Source organism: Drosophila bipectinata, chromosome 3R (assembly GCF_030179905.1).
Source record: "Drosophila bipectinata strain 14024-0381.07 chromosome 3R, DbipHiC1v2, whole genome shotgun sequence".
NCBI lineage: Eukaryota > Metazoa > Arthropoda > Insecta > Diptera > Drosophilidae > Drosophila > Drosophila bipectinata.
Window position 1 is genome coordinate 21,745,468 of NC_091739.1, and position 17,949 is coordinate 21,763,416.

Here is a 17,949-nt window from a genome sequence, read left to right on the forward strand (position 1 = left end):
CAAATAATGTGTCAAATAAATTGAAATGAAAGCAGCAGTAAGCAGCCAGAAGCCAGCAGCCAGGAATCATGCAAAATAAAACAAAGAAACACTTAAGCAAACAGACGAAAAGGCGAACGAGAAAAGCGAAATGAATTGCTGGCCAACACGGCGTATGAGTGTTTTGCTTTGTTTCTTCTACTGGCTGGCTGTGCTTTGCTTTTTTGGCAAGTGTACAATTGTACGAGGGTTTCTTGGCAGCACGAGAGTGATACACTACGCGAATATTGTGATACATCAATGAGTGTAGTGAACTCTTCTCTTTCCGCCTCTCTGCGCCCCTCTAAACTTGAACTTGACTTTGCTGAGAGCTAGGAAGTATATATCTCAGTGGTGCGGGGACAAGTGCAATTGTCAGAGAATCGGGTACTACAAGTTGGATATATGTATCTATAAATAGGTGCCTCCTCTTCTTCCTGTTTGAGCGTCAAGCGGAAATCGAGTCGGCCCAAGATATTTCTTTGCTGCCAATTCTTTGTAGTTCCAACTCGGCCCTTGCCATCTAAGCATACTGCATAGTTGCGGGTGCTTCGATGCGATTCCGTCCCGTTCTGATATTCAGAAATCCATAAATATTCGCCACTTGAGATCTATCCGACTGACGATTGTTTGCCCGCCAAAAAAACAAAAATACTACTTGAGGTTCTGTCGATTTGATTTATCAGCACAGTACTGTGTGTGTGTTTTCGTGGGTGTCGTGATTATATAAAATAAAATTGCACAACTAAATCAGCGCAACAGCAGTAGCATCAGCAGCATGAGAATAGTTCCTTACTAACCAGGTGTAGCTGCTAGAACGAAAAATTAAAAAATGAGCTTCATCCATCCCGATGCCACCTTAATGGATGGCCATCAAAAATTTGAAGTCTCAATGGCGGAAAAGGATGAAAATTCTGCAGAACCTTGCCGCACAAGTCCAGCCAAAGAAAGAGTGGAGATCAAAATAATGATGGTGAAAGTGCAGGTGATTATTAGGGCGTCCCATATTAAGGCTATAAAGTTTCCAACATTGTTCTTTGATACATTTATTACGCATACGCCATGTATGACAAAGCCAAGACACAGAAAACAATCTAATTTTATTTAAACTTCTGTCTGCCCTTTCTAACATCTAACTTCTAAACTCATTTAATTTTTTTCGTGCATCCACCATAAAATGTTAACATGGAGAGGGGAAAACTTTTCCTATTGTCTTTGCCTGCCGTACCATGCGGCGTATGCGTAATCAACGGCAACAAAAACACAAACTTTCTGCCTAATTTGTTTGCTGCGCGTGCCAATCACAGGTCTATATTAAAATGAAGATATACCCAGTCCATATACATTCCCCTCCATCTCAGAACACTCCACAGCTCTATTGTTGATGTAAAATTTATTAGCACTCTTGTTCGAACAATGACAGCTGTCGATGGGAGGCGAATTGGATTTGTAAATAAACAAACAATTGGAGAGCTCACAAGTGCATGACTCTAACGCTGCTAGGCGTAATAATTAGAACAACAGCACAATTGTTATTTGAAACAAACGCTGGGGAAAACATCACTTCTTACACTTAACCACATTACGAGCTGTAGGGCATTTAACAGTTTGGGTTTGAGGACCAAAGGTCTGTTATTGCACAATTAAGTAGAAATTGCACTTTATTGCAAACACGCCTATAAATAGATCGGGTATTTAGACACTTTGGAAATCAATTAATAACTTAGTTTCATAGACTGAAGGAAGAATAATAGCTTTCCAAACTGTGTCTATTTAATAACTTTTTTTAAGCAAAAAAACCATAATTATGTGTAAATTCCTACCCCAGACTTGTCATTTAAATAACTTAAACAACCCGTTTATTTGTGGTTTTCGTTTAAAAGTTTTCATATTATTTTAATTAGTTTTTCAAAGTCACCCTGGAAAAAACGCTCATTTAGTGAAATAATCCGCTTTGGACTATACCCCAGTTGTGGCCTATTTAACAACTTTAATATATGTACGGACTTCAGACCTATTTCCATTTTAATGGAGAAACTGAGAAAAGATAGTGCCGAGCACGCAATAGAACGTGCGTCAGATGTTTGGTTTTAATTGGTTTTTATCCTGCCCTCGGCTGAACCGCAAAATGACCAATTAATCGAGTCAATTGGTGGAATATGTATATTTAATTTGTCAAACATTTATTGCCCCCCTGTTTGTGGTGAAAAGAAATATGTGCTAATAGAATAAGCGCATTACGAATCGTATAGAGTAAGGTCTGGTTAGCTTTCGTCCTTCCGACAAACGGAGTCGAGCAACAGCTGCTCCACAGGATGTTTTTTTTTGCCAGCAAAGCTTTGGCATTAGCTTAGCCCGGATTCATTGAGGGTAGGGAGGCCAGTTGCCAGAAAGTGAAATTGGCCAACACGTGACCGGCGCCATTGAAGCCCTATTCGTGAATGAACTCCGGCTAAAGTTTCTCGGCTCGGAGGGAAGAGCTTTCGCTTTCACTTCGTGACATTCAAATGTGGGATGGAAAAACGAAGTTCAGTTCCGTTTGCCTGAGCTGAGGAAGCTTTTCGCCGATTTTCGCTGCTTTTCCCTGCTTTCCGACGGTTTCCGCCGCTTTTGGCCAAATCAGTTGCGCGTTGGGCGAACGCCAGCACCAAACGGTTCATTTTATAGCGCGGACGTTCATTTTTAGTACTTGAAACAACATTATTCTCAATAATCTAATTTTGAAAGCACTTTTTTTCATTTATGATTTTTGGTTACTTTTTTTAAAGGTTTATTCCAAAAAACCTTTTTTTAATAACGAACATTATTCAAAATTAATGTAAAACTTATAAAACCATAAAAGAAAACTAATAATTTGAAAATATAGTGCAAGTTAATTTGAAATATAATCTCAATACAAAAAAACAATTTTTCAAAATTTTCAAACTCAAGATTTTTGAAACAATTGGTGAAATTAATTATAACAAACCAAAAAAAAACAAACTCACTTAAATAATTAAAAGTGCTTTACGGTGCTTCAAAAAAAAAAAGAAAAACAGTGCTAATTTAAAATTCTTAAAAACAATTAGTTTAGAATTTGATTGGGCCGGATTTCGATTTGGTTTCGCCGGTTTTCGGACGCATTATGCTCACGGACATTGGCAACAGCGGCGCGAATGGTAACGGCAACTGCAGCCATAATGTTGGCAAGGGTCATGGCCTAGTCAGTGGCATCAACTCGAGTGGCTCCTCCAGCGGAATCGGCAGTGCTAGTAGTGAGAAGTTGGCAGTCCGTAACGATGAGGCCAATACCGAGCAAGGCGGCAATGCCGAGGATGAGGATGATGATGATGATGATGACGATGATAATGATAATGAAGACGATGATGTGGATGAAACTACGGTATATATATATATATATATTTATATAGTCGAGTGAATTTTTGCTGGCGAATTAGCAGCATATGCATGCGTAATTTTATGCTCGGAGATAATTAGAAACTCTCAGCCACAAGCGGAAATCCTAGAGCAAATTGTGCGTGGCACAGCGATAAGCTGGCCAGGATTTGGAGTGGGTTAGATCTAAGGGTGTCTCACAAATTGTAAGGTCATCAAAAAGGTCGGGTGATGCTTGATAACACTTTTGAATTTTAAAGTAATACATTGAGTTTGTAACTTTAAGTACAACTTTTTCAAAGAAACTAGTTCCACCCATAAGCTTACACAATTTTTCTTTTGAAAAAGAAGCACCCCGCTGCGAATTTTGCGCTTATGAGAAAGGATATGACTCCTGAACTTACTTACAAAAGCAATTTGAATGACAAAAACTCTACTCAAAGGACTTTAAATCCCTCAGAAGCCACAATTTCCTTTTTCTCCCCAAAGTTCCATCTTCCTGATTTAGGTTTCCTGTTTGGTGCGTCTTTCTGGCCCGGGCCTCGAATAATTCGTCAAATCCATTCAATTATTCAAACAATCATTCACAGATGCGAATGAGCACCAAACCGTGGAGAACATTCGCCGGAAAATATAGTATAGTTGAGTGCGAAAAGCGGAAATCAAGGTTTGCGGCACGAATCAGGGAGAAAATTGTTGGCCAAAGGCAGGAGGAGCAGCACCGGGAGCTAAATGAGGCAAATGACCGCTTTGGCCCGCCTTCGCTTTGATAAATAAATTTCTCCCGAGAGCTGTTTGTTGGCCCGTTGTTTCGGTTTCGGTTTTGGTTAGTTGTTGTCCCTGTTTTTGGCAAACTGTTTGCTTTGGCTTGAGCACGGAAAGGTCCTTCTGACTAAATAACAAGCAACAGAAAAAAAAACAGATATCGCTGGCCTGCCATCTACAGATATTTCACATTTTTGTGACACGACTCCTTTAGCGTTTTTGGGTGACGAGACTTTAATTAAAATCAGGCATTCATGACGTCAGACCGGCTGTCTTAATTAAGTCAAGTTTTGAAACTATGCACGTTCTCGGCCCGATTCCTAATTGTGCTGATCCAGGTGGGTTCTGGCGGGGTTACTCCACTCATTAGTACCACATGCCGCACGTGCAGTGGAAGTCGTGCGTATTGACTTGAAAAAATAAGAAGGTGACTGAAAATTCTGTTTAGCATGCGAATGCGATAAACGTCAAAGTCGGAACCGTGTATGCCACACTCTCCCCAGATTATGCAAATTTTGTCTGCTTTCTTATTTTTTCCTCCCAGAGTCGTATGCAAATTAGTCGACACAGGACACGCGCTTCCCTCGTGTGAAAAACAAAAAAAAGGACCAGAAAATAACTATAAAAATGTTAGATACTTATGTGGAAGAGATAACATAGATCAATTTATTTTGCCGATGGGATATTTGGTTGTATGTTAAGTGTGAGTTTTGCTTCTCAAAGAATATTAATTGAAATTTTCAAGTAAAGGTAGGCATCATAGAGTCTACTTTGTATAAAGTCCAATTTTTGTTAATGTTTATCCTAAAGTATAACTTAAATCAAAGAAAAATGTGAAATATTCAAGAGTTTTTCAAATAAACTCGACTCACTTGCCTCCAGACGACACGCGAACGTCTGCCCGCCCAGAAACAAGCTTTTAACAAAAATTTCCAATTCAATTTGACTCGAAATAAAAGTCGCGTGCCTCAATTTGGCAAAACATTCTGCCAGGCCGCCAGTCCGCCAGTCTGCCTGATTCGGGTTCAACTAGCTCTAATAGTCCATCAAACTGAACAATCGGTCGAATGCCCCGAATGTAAACAAAGCAATTTGCTTTGAAATTTGCATTTGTTGGTCCCAAAGACCGGTTGGATATCTCTGTTAATGAACTTTTCACATACCAATTAGAAAGGTTTGCATTCTCCAAACAAAATCCGCCTAAAAAAGAAATATTTTTTAATCTGACAAGGTACACAGGGATACACATATAAGTTTGTCAAAGTTCCGGAAAATGTGGCCCAAATAAACGTAAAGCAAAGTATGTTGTAAAGGACAATCAGTATGCCAGTATGGTCGTAAAGTTACGGCCCACAAATCTGGGCTAACAAGCTACAGTGGACATGAATAAAATACTTGACCGGGCTTCAATAAAGGGACTCTCTTTAATATACGACAGAGGAAGACACAATAATTAAATAAATTCGTTAAATAATTTTTTGAGCTTAAACTAATTGAAAATTTTCTGTTCTTTTCATGGACTTCAAGTGGCTTAAAGATAATGGGTCTTTTGAGGCGCTCTTTCTTAAATTTAATTTATTTATAAAGTGGCAAGGACTCCATTGTTTAGCTTTCTAAACAACCCATTGTCCTGCCAGGCTTTACCGGTCACTTTTCAAAACTGACAAAACGAAACTTTTATTAGCCAACCCTTTGAAGGGTTTTCGGTTGGCCATGTTGGGCATTAAAAACTCCTTTCCGGATTCTGGGTTTGGGCTTGGGTTTGGTCCGAGTTGGCCACTTTAAGGTCGCGTCCAGCGTTTTTTTTTTCGCCCGAAATCCGCCAAGGTCAAAGGGCACATCAAAAAGCGGCCGAAAAAGGGCTCCCTGCTGTCTTCTTAATTCCACAAAATCGCTGATTATTTATTAAAATTGATATGTACGGGGTTGTGTTTTCACGATCTCCCCGTCACTGATTTTAATTGGTTTTCTGAATAGGATGAACCCAGACCCAGAGTCAAGGACCTCTCGAGTTTGCCTCATTTGCATTGGGCAAGTGCTTCGAACTTGACGTCCAAGTACGGCGAACTCGAGAGCCATAGAAATAGGCTAAATGGAGGATAAGTTAGGGAAGGTAAGTGCCAGGGCTTGGTCCTGGGTCAAGAGCAAACGATTTAATGAGGGGGCAGTTTAACTGAAAAGTGTCATAAAACTCGCCAACAAGGTGGGCTTCTCATAAACTTTTCAAGTGCCTAGAATGCGATAATCGCCTTTCAATTTCATCTTGAGTATAACTTTTCCTTTGATTTGTTGGCAGGATTTCTGGGCTATTTGGGAGTGTGCTTGTGTGCCAGTTGGAAACAGTTTCCACTTATCAGCAAAAATGTTTCGGAAACTTTAATCATCCTGCCAACTGTCCATAAAATGGCTGGAAATGAAAACAATTTCCAAATATTTAGAAGCGTAAGCACAAAATTGATTAAAAACGGTTGTCGAGGCGAAAATCAGTCAAAGGACTCTTCCTCCCATCCTCCACGAGATAGCCGTCTAACAAACAAGGATGAATATTCATTATCCTTTGTTCAAGTTCATGGCTGCTTTAAAGAATTCGAGTATTAAAGTTAAGGTTCAGAATCCTTTGCTTTGGGGGGGGACTCACTTTTATTTTTAGGCACCGAGCAGAACAAACAAAAATGGGTAACGCCATTAAGAGCGGTACTCAAAGCAATTATACCAAAAAACGAAAAAAAAAAACCTGCAACGGAAGCCGGAGGAAAGCTCCGAAAACAAAAGACAAGACAATTGTATAAATAAATGTAAGGAAATAACCAGTGAGTGGGTCTGATTGGGTGGGTTGGCCCCGATGAGTGGGGCGTTCGTATAGTAGGTGGGTGTTTTTTTGGGTGGTTGGGTGCTGTTTGGCAATTAAGCTCCTCAGGGAACCGGAACGGAAGTGGGAGTGAGGGGAATGCAGTTGGTCAATGACCGGGTGTGAAAAAAGCATTAAAATTCAATTGGATGGATGTCTCAGATGATATTGTTCCATTTGTGTTAACAATGCTGTTTGCTCTCAGTGCCGTAAACATTTTATGTAGCATACATTTCTGCTGCAGTGAGCAATTTTCTTTGCCAATACAATAAACAATACAATCAACAAATATGGCCCTAATAAGGATTCAAGGAACTTTCCGGGGGTATTGTACAGCATTTATTTTAGCCATTTTTAAAGCTTCTGTTTTCTCTTTTGAAAATTATTTGTGCCGATAACTCAAGCGGATGCCGAAGAGGAAGCGGATGTTTTTCCAAGAATCTTTAAGCGACAAAATGAAAATCTAATTTTTATAATTCTCCCTCCGTCACACCATTTATCGAATTTCCAGGGATAAGCACGCGGCACTCTACCAATAATTTGGTTTTCATATTTTCTCTACCCACCTACATAAAATTCTCGATACAAAGTCCTTATTTAGGGAAGGCAGGAAGCAGGACAATTACGTCTCTGACCGAGCGGATACTTTGTGTCAGATTGCGATTAAGGACATGAACTGCGGCAGGATAAACAGCAACCGAGTCATTGGACAAGGCCAACTAAATTTAGTGGCCAAGGCCTATTTATGTTTATGCGGCTTTCCCCCCGCATGTGTGTTGTTGTTTTCATAAGCGGCTTAGTGGCAGACCTCAAATGGAAACAGAATTTCCATTTATCTGGTTAGTGGATGGGTAAGTCGCAAACTTAGCCAATGGCAGTGGCAGTGGCAACAGTGGAAGAAATAAGTAATACACAGAGAAGGACATCGTAAATGGAGTTAATTAAAGATTCATAGCCAACTCTCTGTTTATTTACCTTGTTCAAAATTCTTTTTTGAAAATGTTTAAAAAGTAACAATGCTTTTAAATTTCACTGTAACCCAAAAGGTCACCATCGTGGCGCAATCTGCTGTTTTATGAGATACAATTCTGGCATATTCCAAACGCCACCAAAAATCCAAAATGACATTATAGATAGGTTGCCCTAAGCCTCTCGAACATGTGAGCAAAATATTTAGTATCCGCGTAGGAATAAATCAATTCCCCCACTCAACACCCATTCGTGTTTTTATGGTTGACATTTTTTCAAACATAAAAAACACTCCAAATTCTGCCTGGCAGCTTCGGGTGTTTATTCGTCTGTCAAAATCTGATTTTCTCTGTCGCCAAATCTGCTCACTTGAATCACAGAAAATCCGGCTGAAAAACAAGAAAAAAGGGAAAAGCAGCGGAAAGCTTTCCGAGCAATTGAAATGTTTGTTGGATGGAATAGAACTGGGCGTGTATTCCCTCCATCCTATAATGTATGCATATCCTTCATCTAAGCATCTCAAGAATTTGAGCAATTCTATGCGAATCAAAGACAAAGTCCATAATTTCGGGCTTCTTATGTAGCCCGGTTCGGCTTTCATTTGAATGCCAACGAAATCCACCCTCTGCGAGAAGAAAGCCACCAACGACCTGCCCCACATGGGTTTCCAGTGGGTGAGTTGTCAGATTCAATTGCCAGGCGACATAAATCAGGGACAAAGTGAAGAAGGCTCCCAGTCATAAATCGCTGCCTGAAATTAGGGTTTAGGGTGGAAATGAAGAAACCAGATTTTCTTTTCACTTTCAAGTTAATTGCAAAAAAAAGGACTCTTTAAAAAAGGGAATATACCGACTTTTTTTCCCCGAGAAACTACTTTATGGAAGTATTGAAGGGACAGAAACTGACATTCCTCCCTGATGTTATAGGCAGCTGAGTTTTCTTTTTTGTTCTTCAGAAATAAATGAAATGGCATTTTCATGTCAATTTAGTCTGCTGTGTCCTTGTGTCTCAGGTGCCGAATAAAATTTTCATAACATTGAAAAATGATTTCTTGTGCCATCGTTTGGCACAAACAACTCTAGACTCTAGAGTCTGCAGGAACCTTGACGTATGCTAAAACATTATTTATTTATTTGGGTCTAGTGCGTCTTTGTACTTTGGCAATGAATTCAAGTTGATGGAAAACACTTGACTAAACAGCAGGCGATGCCAACATTAAAACAGTTTATGCTCCATACAATAAACGAGACAATTATGGGGATAATTAAAGAGTGAATGAAATATATAAATACACTCGGTTTTTACGACCCTGATAAAAGTTTGTTGGGTTAACACTTTCTGCAGGAGCCAGTGCTGAGTTCTGAGTTCTTGGCCATTGCCGCCTGGGAACTCCTCGAATCCTTCGGCACACGTTAACCAAACACTTACCGCACCCACGCATAAATATGTTTGGGTATATGGACATAAAAACAATCTGCAATACATTACGCATACGCCATGCTGTGCCAAATTGTTTCGACAGTTTGGAGCTGCCGAATGTTTATGATTCCCCGCCATAGAAAACATTTGCATACACGTGCCCGGCATGGGAGCGATAGGGACGGAGTCATCCATCAATATAGAGATACGTATGTGACTGACGTCCCAGCTCAGTAATAACGCAAGGATTTTGCAAATTATGGCCCACACATTCTGGCCACAAGCCGGAGGTCAAGCTGGGAGCAAAGTGCGAATGCAAAGTGTCAGTCAGAGTCCCGGTTCGGTCAAACTAATCAAATATTTATGCTCGCTTTCGTCTGGCTGGACGTCTGGTCACGATATCGTGACAAACGTTAACTCAAATAGCTCATATTATAGTCTGAGTAGTAAAGCCAGAGGTAGCAACAAGTTGGGGGACTAGGAACCCCATTGCATGTCTCCAGCGCGAAAATAATTTAACTTCATTACCAGAGCTAAGTGGGAATCTATTTGGAGGCAATTTAATTAAATGGCTTGTCGACATCAATTTTGGTACAAGTATGGTTAACTAATGTGGCAATTAATAGGCTCTGAAATACAAAGATTTAAGATAAAGATAAGTTAATTTCCATCCATTCTGCTCCATTTACCAAGAAGCATTGTAACAACCGTTTGTCACAATTTAAGCATATACTGAATCTCATATCCTAATCTCATATTAAGGCTTTAAGCCTTGCCACCGGGTCACAGCAGGATATTTATTGATGCATAAACAATACAAGGATTCAGCAAACAAGAAACAGGAGATACATAAGCACATTAACCCATCACAGCTGCTGTATGTCAACAGCTTTTTCTTTTGCTTCGGCTTGGGCTTTGTCTTCAATGGCAACACCTACGAATAATACATCAAGAGTGTTATCTTTCCTCAACAAACAGGTGTGTTCTAAGCACTGAAAAAAGAGATGAAGTGCTTTCTTGTACGAGCCACCCTAGAAACGTAGCAGGTGATGTTTTCTTGTAGTGTTTCATCTGCCAGCCCGGAGGGAGGCAGAAAACAGCAATCCCAGCAAGAAACACTGTGCTGGCATTGCTCCAATTAACTATGGCACCTATTGTTGTCAACGCTTCGTTTCTGGCCCAAATACCGCCTCTTCTGGCCTCCTTCCTCTGCCAGAAATTGACTTTGGTTGCAACTTTATGGCCATGTGCGAGAGAGTCCATTGTGTGTCGAGGAGAAACAAGGTCCTGGCAGCCAAGAGCATTGTCGTTACCTGGTGATTGTTGGGCCGAACAATTAATTAATCATTAGCCAAGGCTAATGGGTAAACGATACACTCTCCTTGGGGGAAAGGGAAATGCTTTTCTCTCTGTTCGCACTATATCTGCTTTGGTAATCCCGAATGGGCTTTTAAGATATCCAACTTTTCACATTCTATTTGATTTGATTCCTGGCCTGGCAAGGTTTCAGGAAAAGTCAAAAGTTTACTGTTTTTCGATATATGTTATTTATCCATTGTCTGGCAAGTTTCTACTAATTAAAAGTTTAAATACCTTTCAAGTTTGCATATTTGATTTTATGAAGAACATGAAAACCTGTGTTAATTGGTAGAAAAATGTTTGAAACACGCAGAACAATTATTTGTTGAAATGTGTTACGTGAGGTCCTATTTTTCCACAAGATAATCGTGAGAAAACAACTTTGTTGATTTCGAAAAATTCCCTTTAAGAAAATTTAAATGGCAGAACCAATTAGAGCCTGAGGGCTCGAGCCCTAAACAGCTTCTGACATTTGCAACATTATGTAACATTTTGGTTAAGTATTCATTTCAATTTTCGTGCCCACGTTTCCCGAAATGAAGCCAAATGAGGCATGGTTTCAATTACAACGATCTCTCCGCTAAACAATGGAGCAACATATGTACGCAGTATGGTGGGCTTCCCCCTCGATATACAATCAATTTTCATATTCTATATACGGCATCATCCCCATTCCGCCTGGGGAACGAGCCCAATTGAATTATGAAGAGCAATAAATAAGTTAATGAAATATTAAGGAGCCGACACTCTCACAGGGACTCCTGAGAAATGCTCCCAACAATTGTTTCCGGCCTGAAATACAAAATAATTTGCCGGCAAGTCGGCCGGCTAAATGCTTCTATTCAGTCAGATAATTGGTATAGGCTACTACCAACAAATTTTCCAACTTGACAGCTAATTAAAGCAACCAAGCAGAGCATCAATCTGACGGTAAGAAATTGCTTTAATTATGATTGGGGGAGCCAGTAATCTGGTTGGTCTTTAATAGCCTTCGCCAGGAGGAGCCAAGGACACAGAAGATTCCTTCTTGCAGTTCCAGACCAGTTCCATCGTACTCCTCCGACTTAGTCAGTCATGCGGCAACGACTTATGAATAATTTATGGTTGGATTTTCGGGGCTTTGGACTTTATTAAAAAATTTGTACGGAATGTGGTGCTTCTGATACCCTGGGGGCTAGCTTTTAGTAATCGATTGTGGGTGTTTTTCAATTTATTTTTGTATAATTTGAAAACTTTTCATTACACAATTAACTCTAAATAAAATGGAGCTCCACCTTAAGGTTTAGGGGGTTTATTACTGAAAGTATTACTGTGTGGTGTCGTGAACCTTTAACAACTTCCATAATTACATAAGTGATTCACCTCGAGTCTATTGAACCGTTTGTCACGTGACTCGTAAAATTTAATTTGCCCTCAAGCCTTTCCCAACGTAGACCCGACCCGAAGTAAGATCCGCATTAACCTTGGCGATGTTTGCACAAGTGCTGGCAAGTCAGCAAAACAAAAATAAACCACAAACAAAACAAGGCACAGCAAAAAAATGAAGATACGCAAAACGAATTCATTTAATTGACGCATAAAACTAGACAACTGCTGTCTGAATGCCCAAAAAAAAAAGAAACTTCGGCGCTGACTATATCGAACTAATAAAATGATTGCATACTTGCCGGCGTCGTCTTTGCCGGATCCTTGGACTGCTCTGCTGGTCCTTTCACAACAACCCGGCGACCTTCGGCCTTCAAATTCAAGTTATTTTTTCCATTCCAGCTTTTCTTTTGTTTTCCCATCTCCAATGTTGCGTTTGCCTTGCAAATTTTTTCGTTTTCTTGAGGAAAATTTATGCAATGTCAGCAATCGGCTTGCGAAATCCGTGGGTTAATGCATTATGCATAATCCCCCGTAAAAATCCTTAACGGCTGCTCTGGGCAACAATATTCGCAGTTTCACAGAGAAGAGGATATCCTTCCACCTTTATAATTTTTCCCTTTCCACATAACAGGCATATAAGCTCCTATTAAACACGACAGCACACGAAAAACAAAACTTTAATGACAACAAATGCGACAGTAAAAAAGAGGCGGTGACAGTACAAGTACAACAATTGTTCGCAATTGTTGAGTAAAAACATCTGAATAACAAACCCAGTTTTTCGGGCTTTGGGGGTATTTTGGGTGGAATTTGGAATTAGTTGGGGGGCTGTCTCTGTTGTTTTTCGTGGCTTCAGGGACATTTGTCAACCCAGAACCCAGAAAATTTTGAACCAAATGAGAGCTCGTAAACTGTTTTGTTTAGCCAGTTTTGTTTTAATTTTCCGCCTTTTATTTTGCTGGGTAATATTTTTCTTGCCTGATATATGAGAATTGTTATTACATGGGTAATTATAAATAATAATTATTATTATTATAATTTGAATTCTGCGGGTGCTTTGAAGCTTTTGGAATTTTAAAGCCAAAAATAGGCATCAAATTCCCTAAGCGAAGTTCGTGGTTAAAGCCAATTACTGTTTGTGGTCATATGGGTGACATTTGCGCTTATGCAAATGTGAACTAAAATTTACATATTATTTACAAATAACTAGGCAATAGCAATAGGCCCATCGGTGCAAATGTCAATTCGCCCACGGCAGCTTCTCCAAATAAAAAAAAAAACACATTGAAAATATTTGCCAAAGCTGATTTACTGTATCTGTAAGCTAAATTGTATATAGAATGTTCAATTACTGCCGTCGGATTCTTGGGATTTCAAATTACTGGAGGAGGATGGCAAAGTGTTGCCAAGCCACTTGGCACTGCAATTTATGTTGTGTTCATTATACGCCCAGCTGCCGACGGGGGAGTGAAATGGATAGGATCGGGAGCGCCTTGTGAGTGGGTGATTCCATCGAGACCCAGACGCTGCAGTCTCAGCAATGCTGCACTCAAGTGCCTCAAGGCCACTCGGGATAATCAGAGGAATGCGACTGAATTATTGCCTCTTGTCTGAGAATCGATTCCAGCCAAGTGGATTTGTAGCCTATTCCAGCCAAGTGGAACTGTAAGCCATGTATCGCTCAGATAATACTATAGCTAAGATGTAAGAATTATTTTTAAAATTATTTAAGGATATTTTAAAAAAACGTTAAATATTAATAAACTATTATTTTGTCATCCTTACAGGCGGAATCTCCTTTGTTACCCCTGAAGGACAACGAGTCACCGCCTCCTCGAGTGCTTAGCTCCTCGCACATATCAGCCACCAATCGGTTACCCCAACCTGCTCAATACACCTCCCTCGCAGGTGGCCCAGACGCATCACCCACGCACCTCCCCACGGAACCCACTTCCACGCCCAACAATTGTCGTAGGCGTAGCTCCCTCAGCAATTGTCCAACTTCCTTGCCCGAGAACAGTGAGCCTCCTCCATTAGAGACAAACAACAACGAGGGGGATTTCTATTCGCACTTGGCCAACGGCACCACACCGCACCACGACAAGCCCCACCCGCAGGAATACCAGCTATATCCCAACGACACCTTCACCCGATTAGAGGGTAAAGCCCCGAAGCCAAACAACAAGATGCAGACCAAGGTGGATGCAGTGGGCCGCATCACTGGCCCGTGGGGCAAGTGGCAGCTGCGAACTGTGCTCCTAATCTTCCTCTGCAAGATCCCCTCGTCTTGGTTCATGGCCTGCATTATTTTCACGGCCCCAGCTCCGCGCCATGGAGAGTTCTTTTGCAAGCCCCCGAACACGGTGGGCGCCCAAAACCAATCCGCGTGGATCAAGGTGTCGCATCCTCAGAAGGAGGAAACCGAAGATCAGGAGTTCTCCATCGACTTCTGCAATGTGTATCAGGATGCACAGGAGCACGCCCATCACTACTACAACTACGCCAATAGCGAGCAAGAGCCAAGGGTGTGGGAGAAGCCGTTTAACCGCAGCTCTAATCTGATCCCTTGCACGGAGTTCCAGCACCAAGCCGACTTCCACTCCGTGGTCACCCAGTACGACCTCGTGTGCTCGCGCGATATTCTTGTCTCGGTGACGCAGTTCTTCCATCTGTTTGGTGTCCTCACTGGGGGAATCCTGGCTAATCACTTGCTTAAATAGTAAGTTATTCCTTTAAGTTTTAAAGGACTTTTCTTTGATTAAAATATTCTCTATTTAGTTTCAGTCCCAAAAACGTTATGCTTTTTGGAATGATAACTCAGATATTCTGCGGAAATCTTACTGGTCATGTGGCATCCTATGAACTGCACGTATTCTTCCGTTGTCTTTCCGCCGTTTGCTGCGCCCAGATGTACACCGCCGGGGGTCAAATTAGTAAGTATTAATAGAGTCCTTCAAAAAGGATATCTTTAGTAACCGACAAAACTTCAGTGGCAGACATAACCGGAGGAAAGTATCGTACTTGCGTGTCCACGCTGTTCGAGCAGTTCTGGTCCATTGGCGTAATGATGCTTCCCGGACTGGCTAGCTTCTTTTCCAGCTGGTCCCACCTCTACATGGCCATCTCCTGGCCAACTGTGATACTTATCTATCTGTGGCAGTGAGTAGAATGGATATTCCAAATAAAACATGGAGAGAAAAGTTTATTTATGAATATTATTTTCCAGGTGGATTCCCGATTCTCCCCGCTGGCTCATAGCACGAGGACGCGTCCAAGATGCCAAGAAAATCCTCCTGCAGTGTGCCGAAATGAACGGCACGCGACACAATCTGCCGACTGACATCGACCAGCAACTGGAACTCCAGGCCCAGACCGCCATGGACGCCCCTCCGCCCAGCGGCTGGTGGTCGATGTGGAAAGGAGAACGGGCTGTGCGGCATATAATCTGTGTGCACCTGGCCTGGTCTCTCTATATCGTCGTCTACTACGGAATGCTGCTCAACATCCGGGCCTTCAGCCGGGAGCACCTGTACATCAACACCTTCGTTGCCGGTTTCAGCGAAATGATGGGCACCTTCTTCGGCCTGTTTCTGATCCTGAAAACGACCAGAAAGTGGCTGTGGACGGGACTCTTCAACATTATGGCCGGATGCATCGCCTACTGCGGATGGCTGGTACCGAAGGCCGGAGTCATTCCCATTGATGCTCGGGTGGCCCTGCTTATGTGCTCTGCCATGGTTTCAAAGATGGCTATTTCCACGACACTCAGTATACTGACAACCTGCACTGTGGAACTAGTATCAGATGACAAGAAGAAAATAACCTCGTTCTCCACAATATGCTGGGCTCGATTCTGGCTCCTGGGAGCTCCCTTCATTGGCTCCACGGTAATCTTCGGCCAGCTCATTCCCCAGACGGCCTTCGCGTCTTTGGCCATCTGGGGTGGCTTCTGCACCGTCCTGATCAGCAGCCCTCGGACTCACCCCATCTCTAGACCCGCTTCACCGGTCGCCCAGGGCACTCAGAACATGGCATCGCAGTTCACCATCATCGACGGCATGGACAACAAGGGCTATACGCCCAGCTCCAAGCCGATCTACGCGAACAACCCCATACGGAAGCTGACCACGCCGCAATCGAATCTACCTCCTCAATTGATGCCCGGCATTTGGACGACCAAGATCGACGAGGACGGCCCACCAATGTGATCTGCTCCAGGTTAGGGTTAGGCAATACGAACAGCTGCTATGTAAGGAACTTTGAAAAGGAGGCTTTTTTGAATGATATCCTATACGGGATGCCTTGTAGATGCAGTTTTTGGATTTGGTTCTTAAAGGGCCATTTTTTTTATCCTATAAGATTTGTAGGATTTCTTAGATCTTCGAAAATGTCTTGAAATGTATAAAATGGTAGGCTAGTGTACAAAAGCAGCTGTTTAAAATGAAGGCTTTTCAGAGCAGATCATAAGCATTGGTTTTGTTCAGTTTGGTGGCGCTGTGACTCGTGAACTACAGTCTACAACTTTGATATACAGTATACTTATAGCCTTTTAACTACTTTAGGAGCATCTCCTTTTGTAACGCACACTAGCAAACTTTTGGATGCTGAAAGTCTTTACAAGTCCTTGCACTTTCAACACTCTATACGTCATACCCAATATGGGAATGCTCAAATGACTAAAACCAAAAAATAACAAACTTTTAATATACTATAAGTAGACAAACTTCTTAGCCTAAAGATCTGAAACAGAATCCCTTACCAAATTCAATTAAACCGGAAAAGACACTCGCAAAGAAACAACCTAAAAAAGATTTTAAAAGAAATCACCATAAAAATAACGAAAAAAAAAATATATTTTCATTAAGTCTAAGTTTAGGAAAGAGTTTATGTAAAAGACCAGGATAGAAGGCCATAAAGCACCCGATACTGGGGTTAGATTCTGTGCAGCCATAAAAAGTAGTCTAGTAAGATAGTAATTCAAATTTGGAGCACGTCTCGAGATAAGCCCAGTATTACTTAGGCACAAATGAATCAAAGCCGAATTGAACCTCACGTAGAACCCATTTGATAGGGAAACAAGAGATGATCCTTTTAAAGGCCTGGGGTTCCACATTTAAGTGATTGTGTTGTAAACACCTGGAGAGAAATGTATGAAAAGACATATGTATAAAAGTAGTTACACTATTAATACATAGTATGGGAAGTTTTAATTGTCTTTCTCGAGCTATTAATTAATTATATAAAATGTAGAAAAAATAATAATTTTAGCGTACACATTAATTACATTATTACCATTATGTATTATGAATTATCTATTACAAACCTAGTTTAAAATAAATCAATTAGTAGTGTGTTTAGAATTACCTACTTAAAGCTCCATATAACCCATACTTTCAAAGTTTAAATCATAGTTTTACTCTAGTGAAAGCGCTTAGCATCTCGTTGAATGTTACAAGATAATGGTTACTATATGAAAGGAAATGTTATGCATGGCAAAAGAGCAATATTTTTCTAATAAAGCCTCTTCAAAGATTATTTTTATGTTGAGAATTGTATTGCGTTTCAATTTCACTAGAATATTTCATTTTGGCACCTAAATTAACTCTTTGGACTGGATTTATTGCCTTTAGAAGAAGGAGAATTCATTTGAAAATCCTTCGAAAATTCCACTTACGATTTGAATATCGATTCTCAAGTGCAATCCACGAAAAATATACAAAAAATCTAAAAAATATGTTGTTTCAGGATTTTGATGCAGAATGGTGGAGAATCGACCCACAAATCGTTTAAGGTACTCCGCTTGAGAATCGGATGAGAATTGGGAAAGA

General features: G+C 41.0%; 1 protein-coding gene across 2 annotated transcripts; it reads left to right on the forward strand.

Moving 5' to 3' along the window:
• The first annotated feature begins 681 nt into the window (after nt 1–681).
• LOC108122671 (solute carrier family 22 member 4) lies at nt 682–17,671 on the forward strand. 2 transcript variants are annotated; one of them, XM_017237389.3, is made up of 5 exons: nt 682–1,003; nt 13,909–14,840; nt 14,900–15,054; nt 15,112–15,280; nt 15,348–17,671. In XM_017237389.3, the coding sequence occupies exons 1-5, from the start codon at nt 851–853 to the stop codon at nt 16,327–16,329; spliced, it is 2,391 nt and encodes a 796-aa protein (XP_017092878.2). In that variant the 5' UTR covers nt 682–850; the 3' UTR covers nt 16,330–17,671. The 2 variants fall into 2 exon arrangements, with proteins under 2 accessions (XP_017092878.2, XP_017092877.2); XM_017237388.3 differs by lacking the exon at nt 682–1,003 and adding an exon at nt 3,088–3,400.
• Nucleotides 17,672–17,949: the final 278 nt, after the last annotated feature.